Source organism: Cynara cardunculus (genome assembly GCF_001531365.2).
Source record: "Cynara cardunculus var. scolymus isolate 2C chromosome LG 2, CcrdV1, whole genome shotgun sequence".
Lineage (NCBI taxonomy): Eukaryota > Viridiplantae > Streptophyta > Magnoliopsida > Asterales > Asteraceae > Cynara > Cynara cardunculus.
The window spans coordinates 67079461-67101125 of NC_037529.1; the positions used below are offsets into that span (position 1 = coordinate 67079461).

The 21665-nt window shown below is 32.7% G+C and overlaps 1 protein-coding gene across 1 annotated transcript; it reads right to left on the bottom strand.

Moving 5' to 3' along the window:
* Positions 1-5941: 5941 nt before the first annotated feature.
* On the bottom strand, positions 5942-16928 carry LOC112507756 (probable leucine-rich repeat receptor-like serine/threonine-protein kinase At3g14840). Its single transcript, XM_025112449.1, has 24 exons — positions 16847-16928; positions 16599-16761; positions 14170-14241; positions 14011-14082; positions 13675-13746; positions 13505-13576; positions 13335-13406; positions 13172-13243; positions 13021-13092; positions 12858-12929; positions 12707-12775; positions 11204-11275; positions 10419-10484; positions 9425-9490; positions 9293-9328; positions 9155-9195; positions 8673-9043; positions 7953-8145; positions 7557-7715; positions 7368-7477; positions 7075-7285; positions 6707-6944; positions 6463-6613; positions 5942-6250 (listed from the first exon to the last, which is right to left on the bottom strand). The coding sequence occupies exons 1-24, from the start codon at positions 16926-16928 to the stop codon at positions 5942-5944; spliced, it is 2913 nt and encodes a 970-aa protein (XP_024968217.1).
* Positions 16929-21665: the final 4737 nt, after the last annotated feature.

Genomic DNA, 21665 nt, shown 5'->3' on the forward strand with positions numbered 1-21665 from the left:
ATAGGCGAAAGTCTGTTTTAGTCATAAATTTTGAACCTAGGGAATGAGAAAGGTCCTTAACCGGTTAAAAAAACCCTGGATAAAGCTCGAAAACCGGTTATTGATTAACCAAAAACCGGTCCGATAATCGCTTGATAAAAGTTTGAAAGAGCCTGGTCAAAGTCAAAAAAACTCGTCAAAACCCATTGCTTTTACCATTGCAAGTGTAGATAAATTGTTGAATTATGTAAATATTGTGTTTTCTACATTTGCAACAGAAAGGAAAATCCATTGACCGATCCCATCATCTCCACCCCGTAGAAACTACGAGATTACCCCAAAGACATAAAAACAACAAAAACTAAAGCAAACATATAATAGCAGATTCTAAATTTATTATTGTTTTTAAGTTCCACGTAGCATATATATAATCTGTTTAGTCTATAAAATCTATATAAGATATCTTCATCTGTATCAAACAATTTTAGGTATTTTCAAAGAGCAACCGCAATCCTAAAAGAATTGATAATAACACTAAGGTGCCGTTTACCAAACACTTACCCACTAAGCATTTATCGGTAAAATTTAACACTATCATTTACTTATCGGGAAATATTTTAGTCCACCAAACGGTATCGTATGCAAACACTTTACCCGGTAAGTTCTTACCGTGGTAAAAGTCATTCCCTCACTTACCGCGTAAGACTCTTGGTCCTTGTCTCGCTCTTACCAGGTAAGATTCTTGGTTCTTATCATTACGTTTTGATACATTTTATTTTTCATGTCATGACTGTGTCATCTAAGACATAAAGTTGATTTTTATATGGAGGTGTTTCACTTGTTATCAATTAAAATGAATATAAGATATCGAGATTTTGAAAATACATACGGATAAAAATCATCGTTGCATTAAATAAAAATTGTTATATGTAATAAATTGTACTTTTTTAACACATCATATAAAAAGGTCGGTTGTTATTTGTCATGGAATACTTTATACATACATGGAATTTGTTTCTTGCTCTTTTTGTTATATTGCTTTCTTGTATTTATTGTTCATAATTTCTTTTTGGAATTTATATTTTATACACTTGAAATTATTTATTTATTGTAAAAATGTTTATATCGGATTTATTCATATTATATGTAATGATAAATTAAAATACTCGAATGACATTACAAGTTCTTTAAAATTCGTATTTTGGGAGAATAATATGTTTTTAAATTCATTATATTAATTAGGGGTGTTCAAAAACCCGATCAAACCAACTCAACCCAACACGAAATAACTCAACCAAAGCAACCCGATGTCTAATCGAGTTGTAATTTTTTTAAAGTGTAAGTATTGAGTTACTAGTATTTGAACTCAATCCAATCTGATGAACTCGATATCTTTTTATTTTTTGAATTTAATATGATTGTTGAATTTCTAAAAAAAATATAGACATTAGACAATTACACTATTATGTACATTCTTTATATACACATATTTTCAATCTATTCACATTTATATATAACTCATTCGTATATATGTTCAGTAACTGTTAACATATATATGTAAATTGAGAAAATTAACTGAATATGATATACGTAAGAGTTATTTATAAATTGTATCAAACGGTTAATGATGAAAAAGAATTTATGAGTAAAGAAATAACATATATTCAAAGTTAGAAAAATATTTTAATGTACTAAAGTATCAACCCGACTAACCCGTACGGTTTGGGTTGGGTTGGGTTATGATTTTTTAAACCGAAAGCATTGAGTTGGGTTGTTCAATGGTATTCAACCCGATCAACCCAACTCATAAGCACCCCTAATATTAACTGATAAATTCATAATTTCTATTAATTAATTTGGTCTGGGAATAAGATTTTTAGAAAGTTCGTTACGTTAAATGCCAGTTTTGATCAACCTTATGGATAATAGAAAAAACACAGAGTTTATTAGTATGTTTTAGTGATTTTTTTAAATGAGCAAATTACATGAAAATATAAGGTATTTATAAACTTTTATTTTGATACTTTAAATGTTATATCTCAAATATTTAGATCAAAGTACGTTATATAAAATAAGAAAATTAAACCAAGGTATGTTGCATTTTCATCCATCATCAGATATAAATCAGATACCTACATGTTTATAATATCTTATATAAAATCTAAAATAAAGATTAAAAAACATTACATAAAATAAAAACTAGAACAAGAATTGTTGAAATTTTATACAATTTGTGTTTTTAATTATTACTTTCATCTCATTTTTCCTTTTAATGTTGGGTTCCTTTTTCCAAAAATTACTTGTTATGGAAATTACAAGATTTTTATATCAGTCTCTGTTTATATCGCTCGAATTATAATAGTTTCATTTTATTTGTAATTGTTGGCATCATATTTCAAGATTTTAGGAGACGGATTGTACCAAATAGTCGTTAAAAGTAGGTTATCTATATCAACTTCAAACTCTTGAAATCCTCCGGCTTAAAAAGTCAAGTCGTAGCTTTATAACCTCTTATCACAGATGTTGTGTTGACGATTTAGAGGAACCACTTCAAAGCATAAAATGGTTGTTCTTGGTTTCAACCCTCGACAATTGTTCAAGTTTTGGTCGATATATCTCAACCAACATCCTCATTTTTCTTTATTCGTCAACATATCCAAAAATCTTGCCCCCTCTAACTCTATAAATCAGACTAAGGGGGTGTTTATTTGCGGCTTAATTAGGCTTATTGGTCTATCTAGCTTATTCACACAGCTCATTTGGGTTGTTTACTTACGGCTTATTCGCACAGATAGAAATTATGTGGTGTCCCCATTCAACCACAAAAATGACACCATACCCCTTATTTAAAGCACCACCTCCTTCCCATATGAGACACCCAATCTTCGGCTTCTTTATGATTTTTTGTTTTGATGTTCAAGTAATTAATATTGGGGGGTAAATCGGTCATTTATGTTATTCAGACTGTTGGTTCAGATAAGAAAGTAAACAACAACGCTCATTTATCCAAACAGACAAATTTATTCATACATGACTTAATAAAAAATTTGATAAACAGTCCCTAAGATTCAATCAGCTATTACAACTCACAATTTATAACTATTTTTTTCCCAAGAACTTTGGAGATATATATATTTTATTGATAATTATTGAAAAATTAGAGAATAATGGATGTTCATGTGAAGAGAGGAAACACCATTGATGACACTAACACATGCATGGCGGCGAACCACATGCTTATTCTATGACCTTACCAATCAATTCCCAATTAATCACCCTTCACCTTATCTCTTTGGAAAGGATAATCACAAAAATATCTAAAATTGAAGTTCCAAATGTTTGTTTTTAGCTTAATAACTTATTAGGTTATTTATACATAATTGTTTGATGGTGACTTAATGATATCGAAAATGACTTATTCAGTAAATTTGCTCGCCAAGAATATAACCCTATAAGATAAATGAAAGTGGTCAATCTTGCCAGTAAACGCTTTCCCAGTAAGCATTTGATAAACGACCATTTAATGAAAAAATAACCTTAGGTTCTCATTTTATCATTCCTTTTTCAAATTAACATAAAATAACTATTTATTTTACAAAACACAAAAAACCCAATTGTGGTAGATGTACCTTTTGATATATTTCGAATCTTTTTAGAAAAATACAAGCAAAACCCTCATTTTCTTGTGAAAATTTGGATCTTTGTTCGCATTTTTTGCAAAATGGGTTCACAAAATCACACATCTTAAAAAGTTGATCATTTTATGATGAATCAACTCTAAATATACCTTAGATGCATCGGATTCATCCTCGTGTCAAACTCGATTCATGGGTGGGTTTGAGATTAAAGATGATCAAGGACGAAGATGTCTTCTTACATTTCTCAGCTTAACTCTCCTTCTCACACGATCTTTTAGCTCCGACTACAACAGTTATTGTTCAATAACTACCTTTAAATAAAAATCATATATTAAAAAAAATATAAATATGAGTAAGAAATTATTTAACAATAATAGAAAGTTCATTTAACATAACCTCTATGTCTAATTCTACATCGACGTAGACGGAATGGGCAGAACACCAAATGTGGTCCCCAACCGGATGGTGTGCTATCATTTCATGCCTACAATGGTGGGCCCTACATAATAATTTTACAGTTTCGGCCCCACATTTATGATAATAGTGCGCTCAAGATCCTTGCATTTTCAAAAATAGAGCCGACAACCCCCACAAAAGCGCTGTAAAAATTATTTTGCAACTCTATTCTCCTCGAAACAAAAAGGTCTGAACTAATTTTCTTATCCGCAGGGTTAAAATAGTAATTTCAATCTCTTTTTTTGTGGGCATTAAAACTAGCTCATACCCAACCTATAAATGGGCTGGGTTTGGCCACAGAATAACGGTTTAGAAAACAAAATTTATATAAATTCACAAAATATGTAAAATCTATATTATATTATAGAGCATTTGACAAAAACTCTTAAAAACTATTTTTTATACGTAAAATACTGTTATTAATGCATATTACTTAAAACTCAAGATTGCAAGTAAATTGTGCATAAATACAACTTATTAAACTTCCATATTTGAATTCATGTAACTACAAATAAACATAATTTTAACAAGTCAGTTGAGACCCATCTATTTCTTTGAGAATAGTAGTCCAAAGCCGCTTTTCTTGCGAGCCGAACAAGGTAGATCTAGTGGGCCGTCCCGTCCATGAACAATTGTGAAACAAAAACAACCTTTTGTTCGACATATAATTTTATAATTGGTCAAATAATATGAGTGATCAAATAAAGAACATCGGTACAATTACATGTGATTTTACGTTAAACTAAAGCGTAAGATCACATGTGATTATGCACGATAGAGTTTTTAACGGGTGGATTGGTCCGCTAGATCCGCCCTATTCGATCCGCTTGAAAAACGAGTTTGGATTATCATTCTCGAATAAATGGACGTTTCAGACTGACTTGTTAAAATTAATTGATGAACATAGGCTTTGCAAAAAGAAAATTGGATAGGCTCACTCAGCCCGTTAAATTTTTTATAATTATCTAACTTTTATAAATTATGTATATTTAATGAAACAAAATTTTCATAAATTATGTATATTGTCATGTATTTACGTCTGATTTTAAGTTGGAAAAATTGTTATATATGTTGAATTATTTTACATAGCTTGTTATTTTAAATTAGTTTTGTTTTCTTAAAAATGTAAAAATAAATAGGCAAGTCTGGCCCGTTTATAGGACGGGAAAAGATTAAACCCGTTGGACAAGAAAAATAAGTTTGGCCAAATCCAAACTCACACATGATCAACTCTAACGCATGACATGGACAGACCCATAGAAGGCATACGTTGCACATGCCACCGTGTTATCTCTCTGCCGAAGATTAAAGTTAAATAAGGTGCCACCATATGATATTCAAAAGTTCAAGAGATACAATTGTACCTCGTAATCAACCAAAAAAAACTCTTAAAATCAACCAATAAAAACAAAAAAGCCCCTCGAAATCGATAAAACAAACTAAAAAATTTCTCGAAAGCAAGCAAGAAACTTTAAAAATCCTTCGAAATAGTGAAATTAGGCTAAAATCACATCAAACGATATTGAACGTTAATAAAAACATGAAGACACGTCTATAAAAACCATGCATTTTTTAATTATTTTTTGTCTATATTATATGGTGCCACCGTATAAAAATATTCCTGGGTCCAACCTTGACGCACGACCTAGATCCGCACACCTTCACGTTCACCGTGTACTGTAATCGAATATATTTCAGTACAAAATCGCACGTGAATAAGCACAAGGTCGTTTACATTTTCTGAAACATTCTCTGAAACGGCTTTCGAACGATAACAAGTATTCTATCGTTCACATAACAAACAATAGACTTATCCGTGGTCCAAGCGGACTCGTGCAAGAATATGTCGTTACAGTAATCTAGTAAGTTTAGGAATCGGTGCGGGCGATTGACATTTCCTCGATTCGGCTCTCATTCATACACTCAAGTTGCTTCATCATTTTCTCGCGATCCACTTCAGTCGTTGCGACACTTTGTTCAACATCAAATGCTCGAGCAACCGTTCTTCCTTCGAGCATGCTAACGACTGCTGACATTGCGGGCCTGTCGGTTGGAGAGATCGTAGTGCACAGTAGAGCAAGATTTATAACTACCGTCGCCTCTTGGACATCGTAGTCTGAACCCAGCCTCGGATCAACGAGCTCCATCAAATTACCCCCATTTTTCAAAGCAATGGCCTAAAATAGATTGAAATTTAAATCCATCTCCAATAGTTTTTCTATAATTTATTCAAAATAAAAAACCATATAAAATTTACAAATATAAATTTGGAGATTTTTATTTTCTCTCCTACTTTAGCAGGTTAAAATATCCAAAACCTTCATTTTTTCCGTTTTAGAGAATTTGTTCGAGATGCGCTCATAAGTAATAAAAGGTTCATGTCAATTACCCGATCAAGAAGAATAAAATGATTCTGCTTTGCCCTGTCAACGGTGTTAGCCACCCCGCTCACAATCTCTAAAAGAACGATGCCGTAGCTATAGACATCGGCTTTATCCGTGAGGTAACCACGCAATGCGTATTCAGGAGCCATATATCCACTGAAAATCGTAAAGAAAAGGGAAACCTTAAATTATCTTCGTAACCTAGCAATTATAGAAAACATGGTGTAAACTGGCATATAAATGACTCACTAAGTTCCAGCAATACGGGTGCTTATATGGGTGTTGTCCTCTTCATCAAGCTTAGCCAAGCCAAAATCAGAAATCTTAGCGTTTAAATTCTTATCGAGCAGCACGTTGGTCGCTTTGATGTCTCTGTGCACAATCTTCAATCTTGATTCTTCATGCAGAAAAGTCATCCCTTTCGCTATGCAGATGCAGATCCTGTATCGTGTTGGCCAATCAAGTTCTAACTGCCATTCTTTAGGCCCTTCAATCAACAAGGTTGAATAACTCAGCAAATAACAAGCTTCACCGCTAGGGGTGTTTGTGGTCCGTTTTGGGCGGTTTAAAGTAACAACATTTAACGAATTCCAAAAGACGGGAAGTGTATGGCTTACCAAACAGAGCACGGGCAAGACTGTTATTTTCCATGTATTCATACGCTAGCAACAACTGGTTTCCTTCGATACAACATCCATGCAACTTCACAAGATGGGGGTGTTGCAAAGCAGATATCATGCCTAATTCATTCAAGAACTCCCTATTTCCTTGCCTTGATTTGGAAGAAAGCTGTTTCACAGCTATTAAAGTGCCATCCGGCAATACACCCTTCATGAAATAGACAATGCTAAGTTCCAACATGGTAGAAATTTTTTTCAATATTGTATGAGAGAAGAAAGTAGTAAATCACCTTATAAACAGAGCCAAAACCACCTTCTCCAATCTTATTAGCAACATCGAAATTGTTCGTTGCAGCTTTAATTTGCCGCAATGTAAATGAACCAGTTACGCCAGTCAACTCTGTTGATCAACAATGGAAACATGTAAAAGAAACTTCGGAGAGATAAATCTAAAGAATATTGGGTTGGCACGTAAATACCCAAGTCTATAGTATCTCTGTGCCGCAAATAACCCCACCACCATAGAACTCCTAGAATTACGACGATACAGCAAACTGATCCAACCACAATTCCAGCCACAACCCCTCTGGACACACCATGTCCATTTCCCAGTCCATCTTCTGGTGGAACCGGATAATCTGAATAATGAAAGTAAGCAAAAGAAACGGAAAAACGTGAACTTGCTGCAGGATAACACCAGAAAGTAAATTACATAATGTTCTTATTTTGCACATCGTAAACCAATTTGAACTTATACTCGACTAGAGCATAGTCATTTTGGAAATCTACTATCATCATCACAAGTAATACGGTGTGAACTGCAAACCTTGAACATCACACCAAGCACAAAACTCATAGAAAGTTTAACAGCTTACTTGGATCGACGGAGATAGCAGAAATAAGAGGACCATATACTCCTTGAAATGGGATATTAGTTGTTCCTTTTCCAGCCCAATAGAGTCGAATTTCCAAAGTATTGGTAACGTTTACAGAATGAGTACTCACATATGCTTTCCCAACCCCACCTGCTTTGTCACTGATGTCAAAATCCTTCTCCACCAGCTTACCCTGATACAGAACCAATCATTTATAATGAACAATTAAGCTGCCAAAAAAGAACTGAAATGAATCCTAAATCACCATATAAGAAGGGTGAGGGTCAAAAGAAGTTGGTCGATGCCGATCTTCGTAAGTAAATAACTTACAGAAAAAATGACAGAAGCCGGTTTATTTTTACTATAGCATCAACTCCGACTCGGAAAATTCTCTAGTTGGTTAATTGCTATTATAGTGGATACGGGGAGGTTAAGGGAACGCTAAAAATGGAAAAGCGGGGAACCCCAATCAACCGTTAGATTAAGTGATCAAGAGATGTGATTAAAGGGGCGGTCACAAAAAACTACATCAACAAAATGATGATTTTATTATCTTCAATTTGGCATGCATATTGATATACTTTTTCATCTTTTTTTTTTTTGTGGTTTTCTGGTTTTCCAAGTTCTTTAGCGTTTTCCCCTCAACCCAACCCATTGTGGATATTTCCAGTTCAGAAACAACACTTGATGTTTGGATGAGATATATCTATGAGAATGTACCTGAATATAGATATCAAATACACGTCTTCCGAGGCTGCTATATGTTCCATCATCAGTAAGAAGGATCTCCGCAAAGTGAAGGCTTACGTTGTAGCTTCCATTGCGCATACAGAAACCATAATATGTCAAAGATAAGGCTGAGGTTCGTGCACTTTCGTACAATCCAGAGTTGTTCATCAAGACCCTAGAAGGATTTGGCAGAATATAATCATCACGGCCATTACCCAAGAAGTGACCAGTATTGCTAAATCCCCATCGACTCCCAGTCGAAGAGAAATGTGAAGCACCACCTCGCTCCACATCAGCTTCATATACCTTCTTTCCATCCTCAAATTGCTTTCCACCACAGTTGATATACAAGGAGGATGAATCTAATGGAAAAAAATTGAAATAAGAAGTCTAAATATGCATAAATTGAATCAGAATAAACATGTCATGTAAATTCAAGAACATATGAGAAATAATATGTAATTTTAACTCACTTGTTGCACAAACATTATCCTGCAAGCATGAGACCTGTTTACTGGCAAAAGGTACAAAAATGGAAAGAGCATGACACACAGAAAGGAACATTGCCAAATCTTTATTTGGATGATATAATTCATGGCACAGAAACTTACGACATGTTATCTGCTGAAAAGGAAGCAAAGAAGTTTCTACACACAAAAAAAAGGAACAGAAACTGCAAGATTTAGCTGGTATAAGAAACACATTGGGGACTATACTTTTGAAAAAGACAGAGTTGCTCTTACGTTTCCCGCATTTGACACCTTAACTCTCGTGAGCTTTCAAATGTAAGTTTGTTGTATGACAGATCACTGCAAGAAAATTGACAACATCAGTCACTATATCTACAACCAAACAAGGATCGTATTTAATGTGTCTCTGAACTGGAAACAACATGGGGGAATAAATAATATCAGAATATAGATGATACCACTCTTATTTATATTCCAGACATCACAAACACAATTTACACTCTTGAAATTCACATGATGGAAAAATTGAGGGAACATAAAAAGATAACAGTCAAATGCTCTGTCTAATACATATACACTTGAAACAATCACCTGTAAGTCATTTTTTGTATTTTTGTAGCAAGACTCCTTTCTCCAATTAGGAGAAAGATTGATAAGGTTATACAGAGAATGTTTTTCAGTAAACTGGACAGTGAAGTTTAATAAGCTGTTATTTCCTCAAAAACATAGAGTTCATAGGAGCCTATTGCTGACTCAATTGAGAATAGCATTCACCGCTTCTTATTCCTGGGCCTCATTTGGTGCAGGGCCGCGTATTGCCTCCAAGAAGGCAAGCTTACCCTTGATCAATGCAGTAGAACTAATAATTGTGAAAGCATACCAGAACATAGCATAGAAGATGAATGCTAATGCTAAAGGAGCATGAGAAACACAATATAAAGTAGTATTATTTTTCTACTGGCCTTAGGCGATACTATATAGTGTTCAGACGAGCTTTTTACCCTTTATTTCTTGAGATAAAAGATCTTATGGGTTGGATTTCTTTGGTGCAAGCATACCAAAAATAAGACCCTACCTTTAATTATATATCTATATACAATGATATGAAGGCAGACATCCTGCACCAAGCACTTCACCTGTATATATATGCATTGCAACATAATCGATAGAACAGAGTATGACCCGCTTTGCTTATTTTACTTGTACAGGTTTTACGGACCCGCTTTATTTATTTTACTTGTACAAGTTTTACAGTAGACATACTCACATATTCTTTGCTCTATCGAGAATCCAAGGAGGCACACTTCCAGATAGCAAATTTCCAGTAAGGTAACTGAAAAATCAAAACAATAATCATGATACCAGAGACAGTTAAAAAGAATATAGATGAAGGTGAGCTCTTGATTGCAATACTTTGTTTTCTCTCGCCCCTATTTGTTAAATAAATCATTAAACATGCATTTGTCCTTCTTTACATACTTCTTCATCCTTTCCTGTTATATTCAGATCAATTACTAAACTCGCATTTTTGCTTTTAGGCTTTAGTAATCTTTTGTACTTTCCAGTATGTGGCCATAAGTAGACAAATAATTGAAGCGTGATTACACTGCTGAATGTCACAAACTTGCTGTTAGGCTTTAGTTAAAACACACAAGATTCCTTTAGAAAGTTAAGTGGCAAATTCAACTCGCATGTTATGTGCTTCTATATTGGAACAACATGTGCTGTCTTTCTAGAATTCTTAAGTTGTGTGTCAGCCACTCAACCCTTACTTGTGCAAGATGGATGTTTAATTAACAGGGAAAGATTCTGTAGCCACAAGTGGAAATATAATTTTGCAGTTATACTGAGATCTCCCATAATAAGGACTTGGAATCATAAAATAATAAGATAGTTGCATCTGTCTTATAAAAAACATTTGGAGTCACGTGGTAAGATCGACCACCAGACAATGTAGAGTGTCAAATTATAATGCATTGCTTCCAAGCTGCTACATCACTAAGTGAAAGCAAGAATTATGTGAGATAGTAGTACTTTAAAAGAAGTTCTTACATGTACTTTGTGTCATTTAGAACCGATAAACTTTCAGGAATGGATCCATTAAGCTTGTTAAAGCTTAAGTCCCTGAAAGAGCAACATAAACAATGATGGTGTGAAATCTGGTGAAAATGTAATTAAATAAAACCAAATATAGTCATTTCTTAACACAGAAGTAACAGTCGTTAGAATCATAAGTTCCTGAAATATACCATTGAGAATTAAGGTCCAAATATTTCTCCCATCCACATTTCAGTATTCAGATTAAATGAATTTCCAGTAACCATTTCCAGATTTCCTGACTTTGTTTCACTTTTAACACCTCAGATCTTCACATCAGAATATATATATTTAAAGTCTGTTTAAGTAATAAACAAACATATTCCCCCAATCCAGAAGAAGTAAAAAGGATATGTTTTAGTTCTCTTTTAGCAATGTTAGGCAGGGATTGAGCAAACCTGTACACGAGCACGACACTAGTAGGCTTTGCCACTCGTGAATTATAGAAATCATGCATCATATCACATATAAACCGATATTGGTCTTATTCGTACTTGTTAAGATTCTTGAATCAAATGGTTGTGGGTTCAAGACTCATTTTTGTCATAGGTTTGTCTAAAGATATCCCTTGGCCAGTTGTTTATCAGTTGTGGGATATTAGTTCCCAGTCAGTTTGGTACTCAGTTTTAAGCGTGTGGTTATCTCATATTGTCTCGGTGTATACCTAGCCTCAAAGTAAATTTTGTAACTGTTTCAAAGGAAAAAGAAAAAAAAAATCATGCTTCAAGAGTTCAATTAAGGATTCACAATAGACAAGACATGTTTGTTGTTTATGCAAAATGCCTAACAGACTAAACCATGATGAATTATGCAGCTGATATGAACAAGTTTGGGCTTTATGGCATTCACACTGCCATAATGGGGGATCTTCATACACCTGGTACTGTTATAACCTCAACGTATGTCACCAATTTGTTCGATATGTATGCTGCTTGCCTTGCAATGACTGCTTAGAGTACCATGATGAATTAAATCCTCGCTGCCTACCCATCTGTGTCCACTGTCTGTTGTCATAGACACAATTCATTCCAATTTCCAAGAATGAAACTAAATTTCTAAAAGCTACTTAAAGGAGATGGTTTTTTTGTTTGTGTCCACGGGTTTTTTGTTTGTGATAAACAAGGATGAGAGGAAGTTGGAAGGAACAGAAATGAGGATGATTAGGTAGACCTGTGGTCGGACAGTGCTTGATAGATTACCGATCGAGATCTACAGAAATGAGAGAAGGAACATTGCACTAGCACAGATCTTAAGGCATTGCTATGGGGTGTGCTCAAAATGTACAAGCAAATTCAAACACAAAGGCAGGAAAAATCCAGTTACTTAGATTCTTCTTTTTATTGATTATATAACATCATCTTACCAATAATAAACATAAAAAAGACTTCTAGCTTATGTTGCTACAAAGAAACCTCCTTTATAACATGATAATTAGGAGCAAAGGTAAAAATTACTAACACGACTTTCAGATTGTTTGGCGCAAGGGATTTTGGTAACTCGCCGATTAGATTGCAACTCCTCAAGATCCTGGCAAGATTGAGTTTAGAATGTTTAAAAAAAACCAATAAAATTCGATTTATGAAAATCGTTAGAAAGTGATTCAACTCACAGGTTCTTGAAATATGTTACATTACTAAAGGGTGGACAAAGTGTGTCTGGTCCTGTCAAGTCGCTGATTCTCCTGCATCACTTGATTCAGTTAACACACTTACACTCATACTTGATCAAAAATGCATGCAAATCAAATAGACGATATATAAGGAATTACTGACAAGTCTGATAAAGTTTCCAAGAGAGTAATGCTAGAAGGTATTGGCCCCTCCAATCCACTGGCCTGAATCTTTCTGCCATTCCGAAAATTTTAGTTCAATCTAACTGCTAAATACAACAAGTGCAAAAAGAAACAATAGGCAAATATCTCACAACTTCCGGAGATGTGTCCATCCCCCTATATAATTGGGGATCTTCCCAGATAAATCGTTATCACTAATCTGACTGCAGAGGAATTGAAACAAAATGGTCAGTTTGGATGGGCCAAATATAGAATAATCAAATCCAACAAGGTAGAAAACAAAGTAGAACTCACAATTCCTTCATCGCCGTCAGATTAGCAAATGATGGAGGCAACTCCCCAGTAAAATTGTTGGAGTTCAGAAATCTAAGATATAAAAAAAAGAACACTCATACATTATCGATGGGATAATGAGATACAGAAAGCATAAACAACAATACCAACAGAATTTCATGAAGTCTTACAATCTCTCGATGCCTGAAAGGTTACCAAGTTCCTTGGGAATTCTTCCAGATAGCAGATTGCCCTCTACATTTCTAATCAATACAAATGAAACCACAAAACAGCAAAATGAAGTTATAAAAGTTAACATTACAATAAACTAAAAGAGATAGCAGATGATAAGAAGTTTTACAAAGTAGTGAGTGTGGTAATATTTCCAAGTTCCTTTGGGATTGATCCATATAAACGATTCCCGAGGAGAGAACTGCAAAATTTAAACGTATACCACCTTAAACATCACCATGTAACACCAACTCCCACATTTAAAAAAATAACAAAAACAAGTGAGCTTTTTGACATCAAACCCTTTTACTCTAAGGTGCGAAAACGATATAATTATATTGCAATCCAAACCCATGAGGAAACCATTCAATATTAAGATCAAAAAGCAAAATTGATATCCGAACTCAAGGTGTCAATCTAAGAACTGAACCTGTATATTAAAGATTATACATAGAGAAAGAAGTACATGTTTACAAGATGATCCATAGAACCCCATTCTCGAGGGATGGTACCACTGAGAAAGTTGCGGGATAAGTCTCTGTAGGAATGAAATAAACAAATCAATTACCAAATACAAATACCGGAAGTTAAGCAAACGAACAACAAAACCGAGAAAGGAGTGTACAGATTTTGAAGGTAACGGAGATTAACGAATTCTGGCGGGAGAGTGCCTGGTAGGCTTTGTCCTCTAAGACTTCTGCATTTCGTAGCAACCGAAACACCATTAAAAATAGTCCAAAATTATGTAATTTCATAAATTTCTTTATTATAGTATAGTATTTTCAGTTTTTTTATTACAACAATATACTTTCAAACTATTTTTTATTAGAATATTGTGTTTTGAAAAATTTACCTATTGAGTAACCTTTTGATTTAAATTTACTTATTATATCAGGTTTTCGTGCCACCTCATTGTCCGTGTAGGCTATCCACATGTACTATAATGATGTGACTTTCTTACTAAATCTTTGTAGTTTCAAAAATATTTTATTATAGCATCTACTAGTTATTATTAAACACTGTATTTTTATTTTAATGTTTAGATATTTTACATGTTATTTGATAAATATATTAGATGAATTAAAAAAATTCTAAATTATTCATTAATATACCAATATCAATAAAACTAGTAGAACACAACTTATCTCGCTAATATTTWWAAAAAATATGTGTTTTTTGAAAAAAAGGAAAATAAGAATTGTTTCTTTTTTACCAAAAAAATATAATCTTTTAAAGAATATATTATATCTGTTCAAAAAAAATTACTTGACGCATAAATATATTAAATTAATTAGATTTTTTTGAATTATTTATTAATATAAAAATATTAAAAAATTGTAGAACACAATTTATTTTGTTAATATTTTAGAAAGAACTTTAAAAGATATGTATTTATTTGAACAACATACAATAAGAAGAGCTACATTTTTTACAAACAAAATATATCTCGAAAATAATGTTTCATATTTATTTAATAAATATTTTACTCTAAGAATATTTAATTTGTATGCAACTTAATAAGAAAAAGTCAAAAAATAAATAAATGTTTCACTAATAATAATTTGAAATAAGTTTTTATTTTTATTTTAGTTAAGTCATCAAAATGATATGTCATCCACATCACTTCATTAAAGCCATATAAACAAAAAAAGTCAAGGGGTTAACCGGTTTAAAAGGTAACAGGTTACCTATTGCTGTAATGAGTAGATTTTTTAAAATACGATGCTTTAATAAAAAATAATTTGAAAGTATATTGTTGTAATAAAGAAAAACAAAAGTAGAATGCTATAATAAAAAAATTTATGAAAGTAGGTTGCTATTTCTTACATTTAACCCTTAAATATAACAATAAGTCGCTCTTAATTCAAATATTTAGAAACCCTATTCAAGAAACAAGGAACTCGTGGATCATCAAAAAATCAGAAATCCTAAACAAGAAGAACAACAAAGCGCGATTTTGACTAAATATAAGAAATGAAGGAAATACCTTTAAGTTTTGGTGAAATAAAAAATAGTAAGCAGTTTAATATATATATATATATATATTTTTACTTAAATCCTATTTTTTATTTCACCAAAACGTATTTCTTATAATTTTGACCATTTTTGTTTCAATTAATTGATACTATATTATAAAATAATTGATAGATATTTTTAAAAACTATTTTTTTTGTATGAAGTATCATTTATTGATGCATATTACTTAAAATTTGAGGTTACAAGTAAATTGTGTGTAAATACAACTTATTAAATCTCCATATTTAAATTCGTGTAACTAAATACAGATAAACATAATCAACTACTTGATAAAGATCTCATTTTAAATATTAAAAAATCTAAAATATAATTAGGATAATTATTGAGTTACTTATAACAAAATACTTAATCATTATTCTTATAAAAATAAATTACTTTGTTATTAAATGTAAATTAAATTATGATAAAAAAAAAATTTGAGTTAAAAAAATTACATAAAAATGAGAATGTTTAAAAAGTTAATTTGATACTAACATTGATATATTTTTTTCAAAATTTTATGAATACAAACATTATCGATTTCTCAAAATCACATAAAACCGTATTATATCGATATAGACAAAATAAATCGAAACATTATCTCGATATATCTCGCTGCATTACACGAGTATCCTTCTAGTAAAATTAAATGAATGATCACTATAATACTTAAGAGTATTTTTAACAGATTTTTTTATAATTCCTTTAAAATAAATAATTGAATTTTAATACCCTTAAAAAATTATATTTAACTAAACCGAGTTTTTTTATTTAGAAAATTTCAACAACTATATTATTAAAATATTATATAATCTCATAGATAAATCTTATTGGTGGAAAATATTAAATAACATTTATCTCCCTTCACTATAGAGTTTTAGATAATTCTCTATATTTGGAGTTTTCTTTAGGTTTCTGTATTTTAGAGAACAAGATAGAGAATCTGTTGGAGCAATATAGAGAACAAAAACTTCATTTTCCCTATTTTACAGATTTTGTTGGAGATGCTCTAAAGAAAGCGAGTGAGTAAAAGATTACATGCTGACGATATTGCAGATGCTACCGTTTGATGCACAACGGACATTATCTTCAAATGTCTCGTTAGAAGTTGCAGACACCCAATTTGCTCTTCGACTACATGGATCCTCTTGGAAATCCCAATTTTTACCCAACTTCCTTCCGATCTCCCTCAATGCATTCACTGCCATAAAATGAAACAAAAAAACAGTAAATAATGGATCTCTAGTTCAGATATACTTACAACACATGTTCGCATCTGAATGAACCTTCATCAGAGGGGAGACAAGCTGTGCCAATGGATACAAAACCAAGAGGGAGCAATGCAATACACAGAAATCCTAACAACATGGTCAGAAAGCAGTTTCGATCAACGGAGGAAGAACAGGTAACTAAAACACTCCGATCAAAAGGGCATATAAATATTAGATGCATTGTACGATGTGTTGTCCTATAACAGTCAACGAATACAAAATTAGTCCAAGTTAGAAAATGAACACACAAAGAAGACCAAGACTTGTTGACTTGAAAACACAATGAATTTTGATCACTTATGTCGTTTTCTAAGTCATAATGCTATGGTCAAACAAAACTGGTATTTGATTTAGTGTCGACGATGAAATTATGATGCAAATGTTGTAGATGTCTTATCAGATTTAACGATTGGTATTTGAATCAGTTGAAAAATAAACTGCACCGTGGAGACAAAGACTGTGACTTACATATATAAGGAAATTTACAACTTATGTCTTTTCTAAGTCATAGTTTATATGTCCATCTCATGGGTCCAATAAAATCGATATTTTTTTTAGAAAACTGTGGTTGTTCATACATATTTGTACGTATCTTAGTCGACATTGTTTAATTTGTCCAATAAAACCATAGATTTAATATAATTGTTAAGTAATTAATTAATATATGTAATTATTAGCCTTAATAGAATGTTTGATGACGATATATTTTTATGTGATTGTTTGCTTTATTTACATGTTTTCATTTTACTTCGTTTAAACATAATTGCTTAGCTAAAATCGTAAAATGATGTACCAAAGTTTCAACCTGACCAACCCGTCAACCCAACACATACAGTTTGGAGATAATTGCATTGGTTGAATTTTCAAAACATAAACATTAGGTTGGGTTTTTAAATGCCTTCAACCCGACCAAAACAACTTGTTCAATTTGTATAAAAGAAAGGCTTTATATAGGTTTTGTTAGGAACTCTAAGGGGCCGTTTACCAAACACTTACCCGGTAATCGTTTACCAATAAAATTTAACACTACCACTTACTTACAGGGTAAGACTTTAAGTCCACAAAAACGGCATCGTATGCAACACTTTATCCGGTAAGTGCTTACCATGGTAAGAGTCGTCGCCCTCACTTAACGGGTAAGACTCTCGGTCCTTGTCTCCCTCTTACCGGGTAAGCTTCTTGGTCCTTACTATATTCATCCGGTAAGGTAATGTGACTTGGTAAGCGCTTACCCAGATAAGTGTTTGGTAAACGGCCCCTAATTTAATTATTTATATAGATCTTGTTAAATTTGTTGAGAATCTGAGAGGTATACCCTATTTTTGATGGGAAGCCTATAATAAAATTATTTATTTTAATTAAAAATAAGAGTAAATTATGAATTTGATTCATGTCGTACTTGGATTTTTACACGATTAATTAGATCTTAAGCTTTATTTATTACGTAGAAAACTTGGTGATACGTATTTTTGCACGAATTTGATTCGTCGACCATCCAATTTCTCTGTTAACAACTTAACATCAAGGGTATTTCCATCCAATCTCACGTGTTTTACCTCCAACATTTCTCTCTCCACCCTCTCACCCTCGCATCATCGTCTCCGATGAAACCATTTTTGAGAGATGTGCAATCCAACACACCCTCTGCTCTTCCTCTCTTTCCCTCAAAACAACCATAGTGGTGGGTTGACAGTGTTGTGTACAGGGGCGGATGCACTCTTAGCTGGTTGGGGTCCTGGGCCCCAACAAAAAATATTTCACAAAGCTCAATTTTTTTTACTAATAGTTTTTTTATTTTAAACAGTTGGGGCCCCAACAAGAAAATCTTAAAGGCCCATCCCACTTCCAATCTTCCATTTCCTTCTACAGTACGCACACCTGAGAGTTGAGACCTCACTTGCCCTTCACTTCTCCAGACACATCACACCAGTAACTAGTTCCCCGCTTCGCTTCTGGCCTGGCTTCTTCTGCGACTGCGCTGCCGCTTCTTCTTCTGCGACTGGACTGCCGACTGCGCTTCTTCTTCTTCTTCTTCACCCGGTCACCGATCACGCTTCAGTGGATTGAAAGCAACTCCAATAATTTGGGTAAAAATTTTAATATCTAAATTCAAGTCTTTAATGTTTAGTTAATTCAATTTTGTTGTTTGCTTCACAATTGGTGATTTGGTAAATGTTTTATGTTAGGTTAATTTTGTAATTATATAGACAAATGGAAATGTTAGGTTAATTTTGTAAATTTGTAGATAAATGGAAATGTTAGGTTAATTTTGTAATTTTGTAGGTAAATCAAATGAAAATGTTAAAGGTTAATTTTGTAGGCAAATGGAAATATTACTATAGTCTATAGATAAAGATAAACCATTGTTAACTAGCTTAAATTTTAGGAAATGTTAGGAAATCCGCCACTACTCCTAAGCACTAAGCTGCTTGCCTGCTGCTTCTTCTTCGGTTGGCTCCTGGCTGCTTCTTCCCTACTGCTTGCTTACCTACTCGGTTACTCTAGTCTCTAATTTGATTTGGGTAAAAATTTTGATTTCCAAATTCCAATATTTAATTTTGAATGATTTGGTAAATGCTTTATGTTAGGTTAACCGCATCAGTTATCTTTATTCGGTTAACCGAACAGTTTAAGCTAAAAATGAAAACCCGAAACTTTTTTGGTTCGGACGAATTGTTCGGTTTCGAAATTTTTTCGACCCTTCTAAGTGTGCCCCCAACCATAATAGTTTCTAGATCCGCCACTGTGTGGGGGTGTGTTGCAGAGCGATGGGTTGCAGTGTGTGTCAGTGTGTGTTACTTGAAGAAGATGACCGGATTAAGCTGCTCGTTTGATTCTTATGGGTGAAGAGTGATTGTGGTTGGAGTAAGACAATGGGGATGTAAGAGCGGAGGCGAAGGTGATAGGTGAGACAAAGATGGCAGTGAGTCGTGACCGTGACTGAATACCAGTTTGGGGTGGTGGAAATGAAGGGGTGTGTGTGTGTCTCTCTCTCTCTCTCTCTATATATATATATATAGTTGAGTTCACGTAAGACCAATGGTTTTTCGTGAGACTCGTAAGACCAATTTATGTTCGTTGATCAACTTTATAAGCTAATGATCTAATGGTCTAAAGTTGCACGGTGACAATTTTGTAATTATTGAGAAGTCTTGTGGCGTTTATGAATGTTCAGATCTGGCGATTGTAAATCTAATCCAACGGTTGAGAATTGGTCTTACGGGTCTCACAAAAAACCATTGGTCTCACATGATCCCAAGTCTATATATAAATAAATAAATAAATAAATATATATATATATATATATATATATATAGGTGGGTTATTATACAATCCTTTACATTTGTATAACCAATACAATCCAATCTCAATCGTCCATTTAATATGATGAATATGTAATTTTATAGAAGTTTTGATTGTTTCATAATATAAAGTATTGATCATAATTAATGAACCTTATTTATCTTCTATAAATATTTAAATCATAATAAATGAACTTTCATCATTTCCATAAATATTTTAATTTATTGGATTGCATTGGTTGTATAAATGTGATGAGTTGCATTTGAAACAAACTCTCTCTCTCTCTTTATATATATATATATATATAGGGACAAGATCAAATGTTAACCAAAGTTTTTGTATTAATTTTGCAAACCATGTCAACCAATCACAATCCATTCTTCTATTAGGTTTCTATCATGTTCACAATTTAATTCTTAGGGTAATTGAGTAATTTCATTTCTTATGTAACTCCCATACCATTAAAGGGGAGTTACAAAATCATAAAATCCCTAAAAATATACATTTATAATATTGATATTTTTATTTATTTTTTAATCTTGATCTTCCATTTTTATTGTTTAATGAGTTTTTGATTCGTGGAGGAAACACGTTAGTAAAATCTTCGGTATCGTTYAAGCTATTATGGATAAACGAATTAGAAAAAAAATTGAAAACATTGAGAAGATTAAAATGGTTTATGGTGACAATCGGATTTCGAGTTCGGGAAGTGGAGAAATTAACCAAAGTGAATGACTTGGTAATGAATTAATATTTTATTAGACTCGTTTTAATCGAAATATGTTTATTATGATGTGTTGTGTTTTTTGTAGTTCATATTGCATTGATAACTTTTTTTAACTATTAATACCTACCTAATTCATATGTTCAAATGGAAGTATATGCACGACTCATTTTCATATTGTCATATTACCGACTTTTATGAATCATGAACCATTGTGTTCATGTTACTTATATCATATGAACACAAGTGTTATTTTTTAAGCTTGATACTAAATCTTTATATTTGTGTAAGTGTTTGCACCCGATGTTCATAGCGTCGGGTTTATGTGTTCATATATTTTATACGATATGAACAAGGGGTGAACATGATATGAACAAGTGTTGAACAACCACATAAGACCAGAAAACATATATGAACAAGGGGTGGACCTTAAACGGTGTGGATGCAATGCATGTATAAAACTCCAATTGACAAATGATCGCTCCTGAATGCGTTTATAATTAATAAACTATTGTTCAAAAGCTGTTCATATTATTTTCATACCTGTTTTTTTATTTATTTTCTTTCGTATATAAGTTATTCTTATTTTGTTCATATTGTATTCATAAATTTTATGCAGTCCAAGTTCATATATTTGTCAAAAAAAATTCGTATATGATACAATGGTTCATATATATATATATATAGACTTGGGATCATGTGAGACCAACCTGTTTTCGTGAGACCCGTGAGACCAACATTTTACACTTGAAACTTCACAGTAAAATGCTGTGAAGGTGACTTTTTAAAACCTTCACAGTGTTTTTG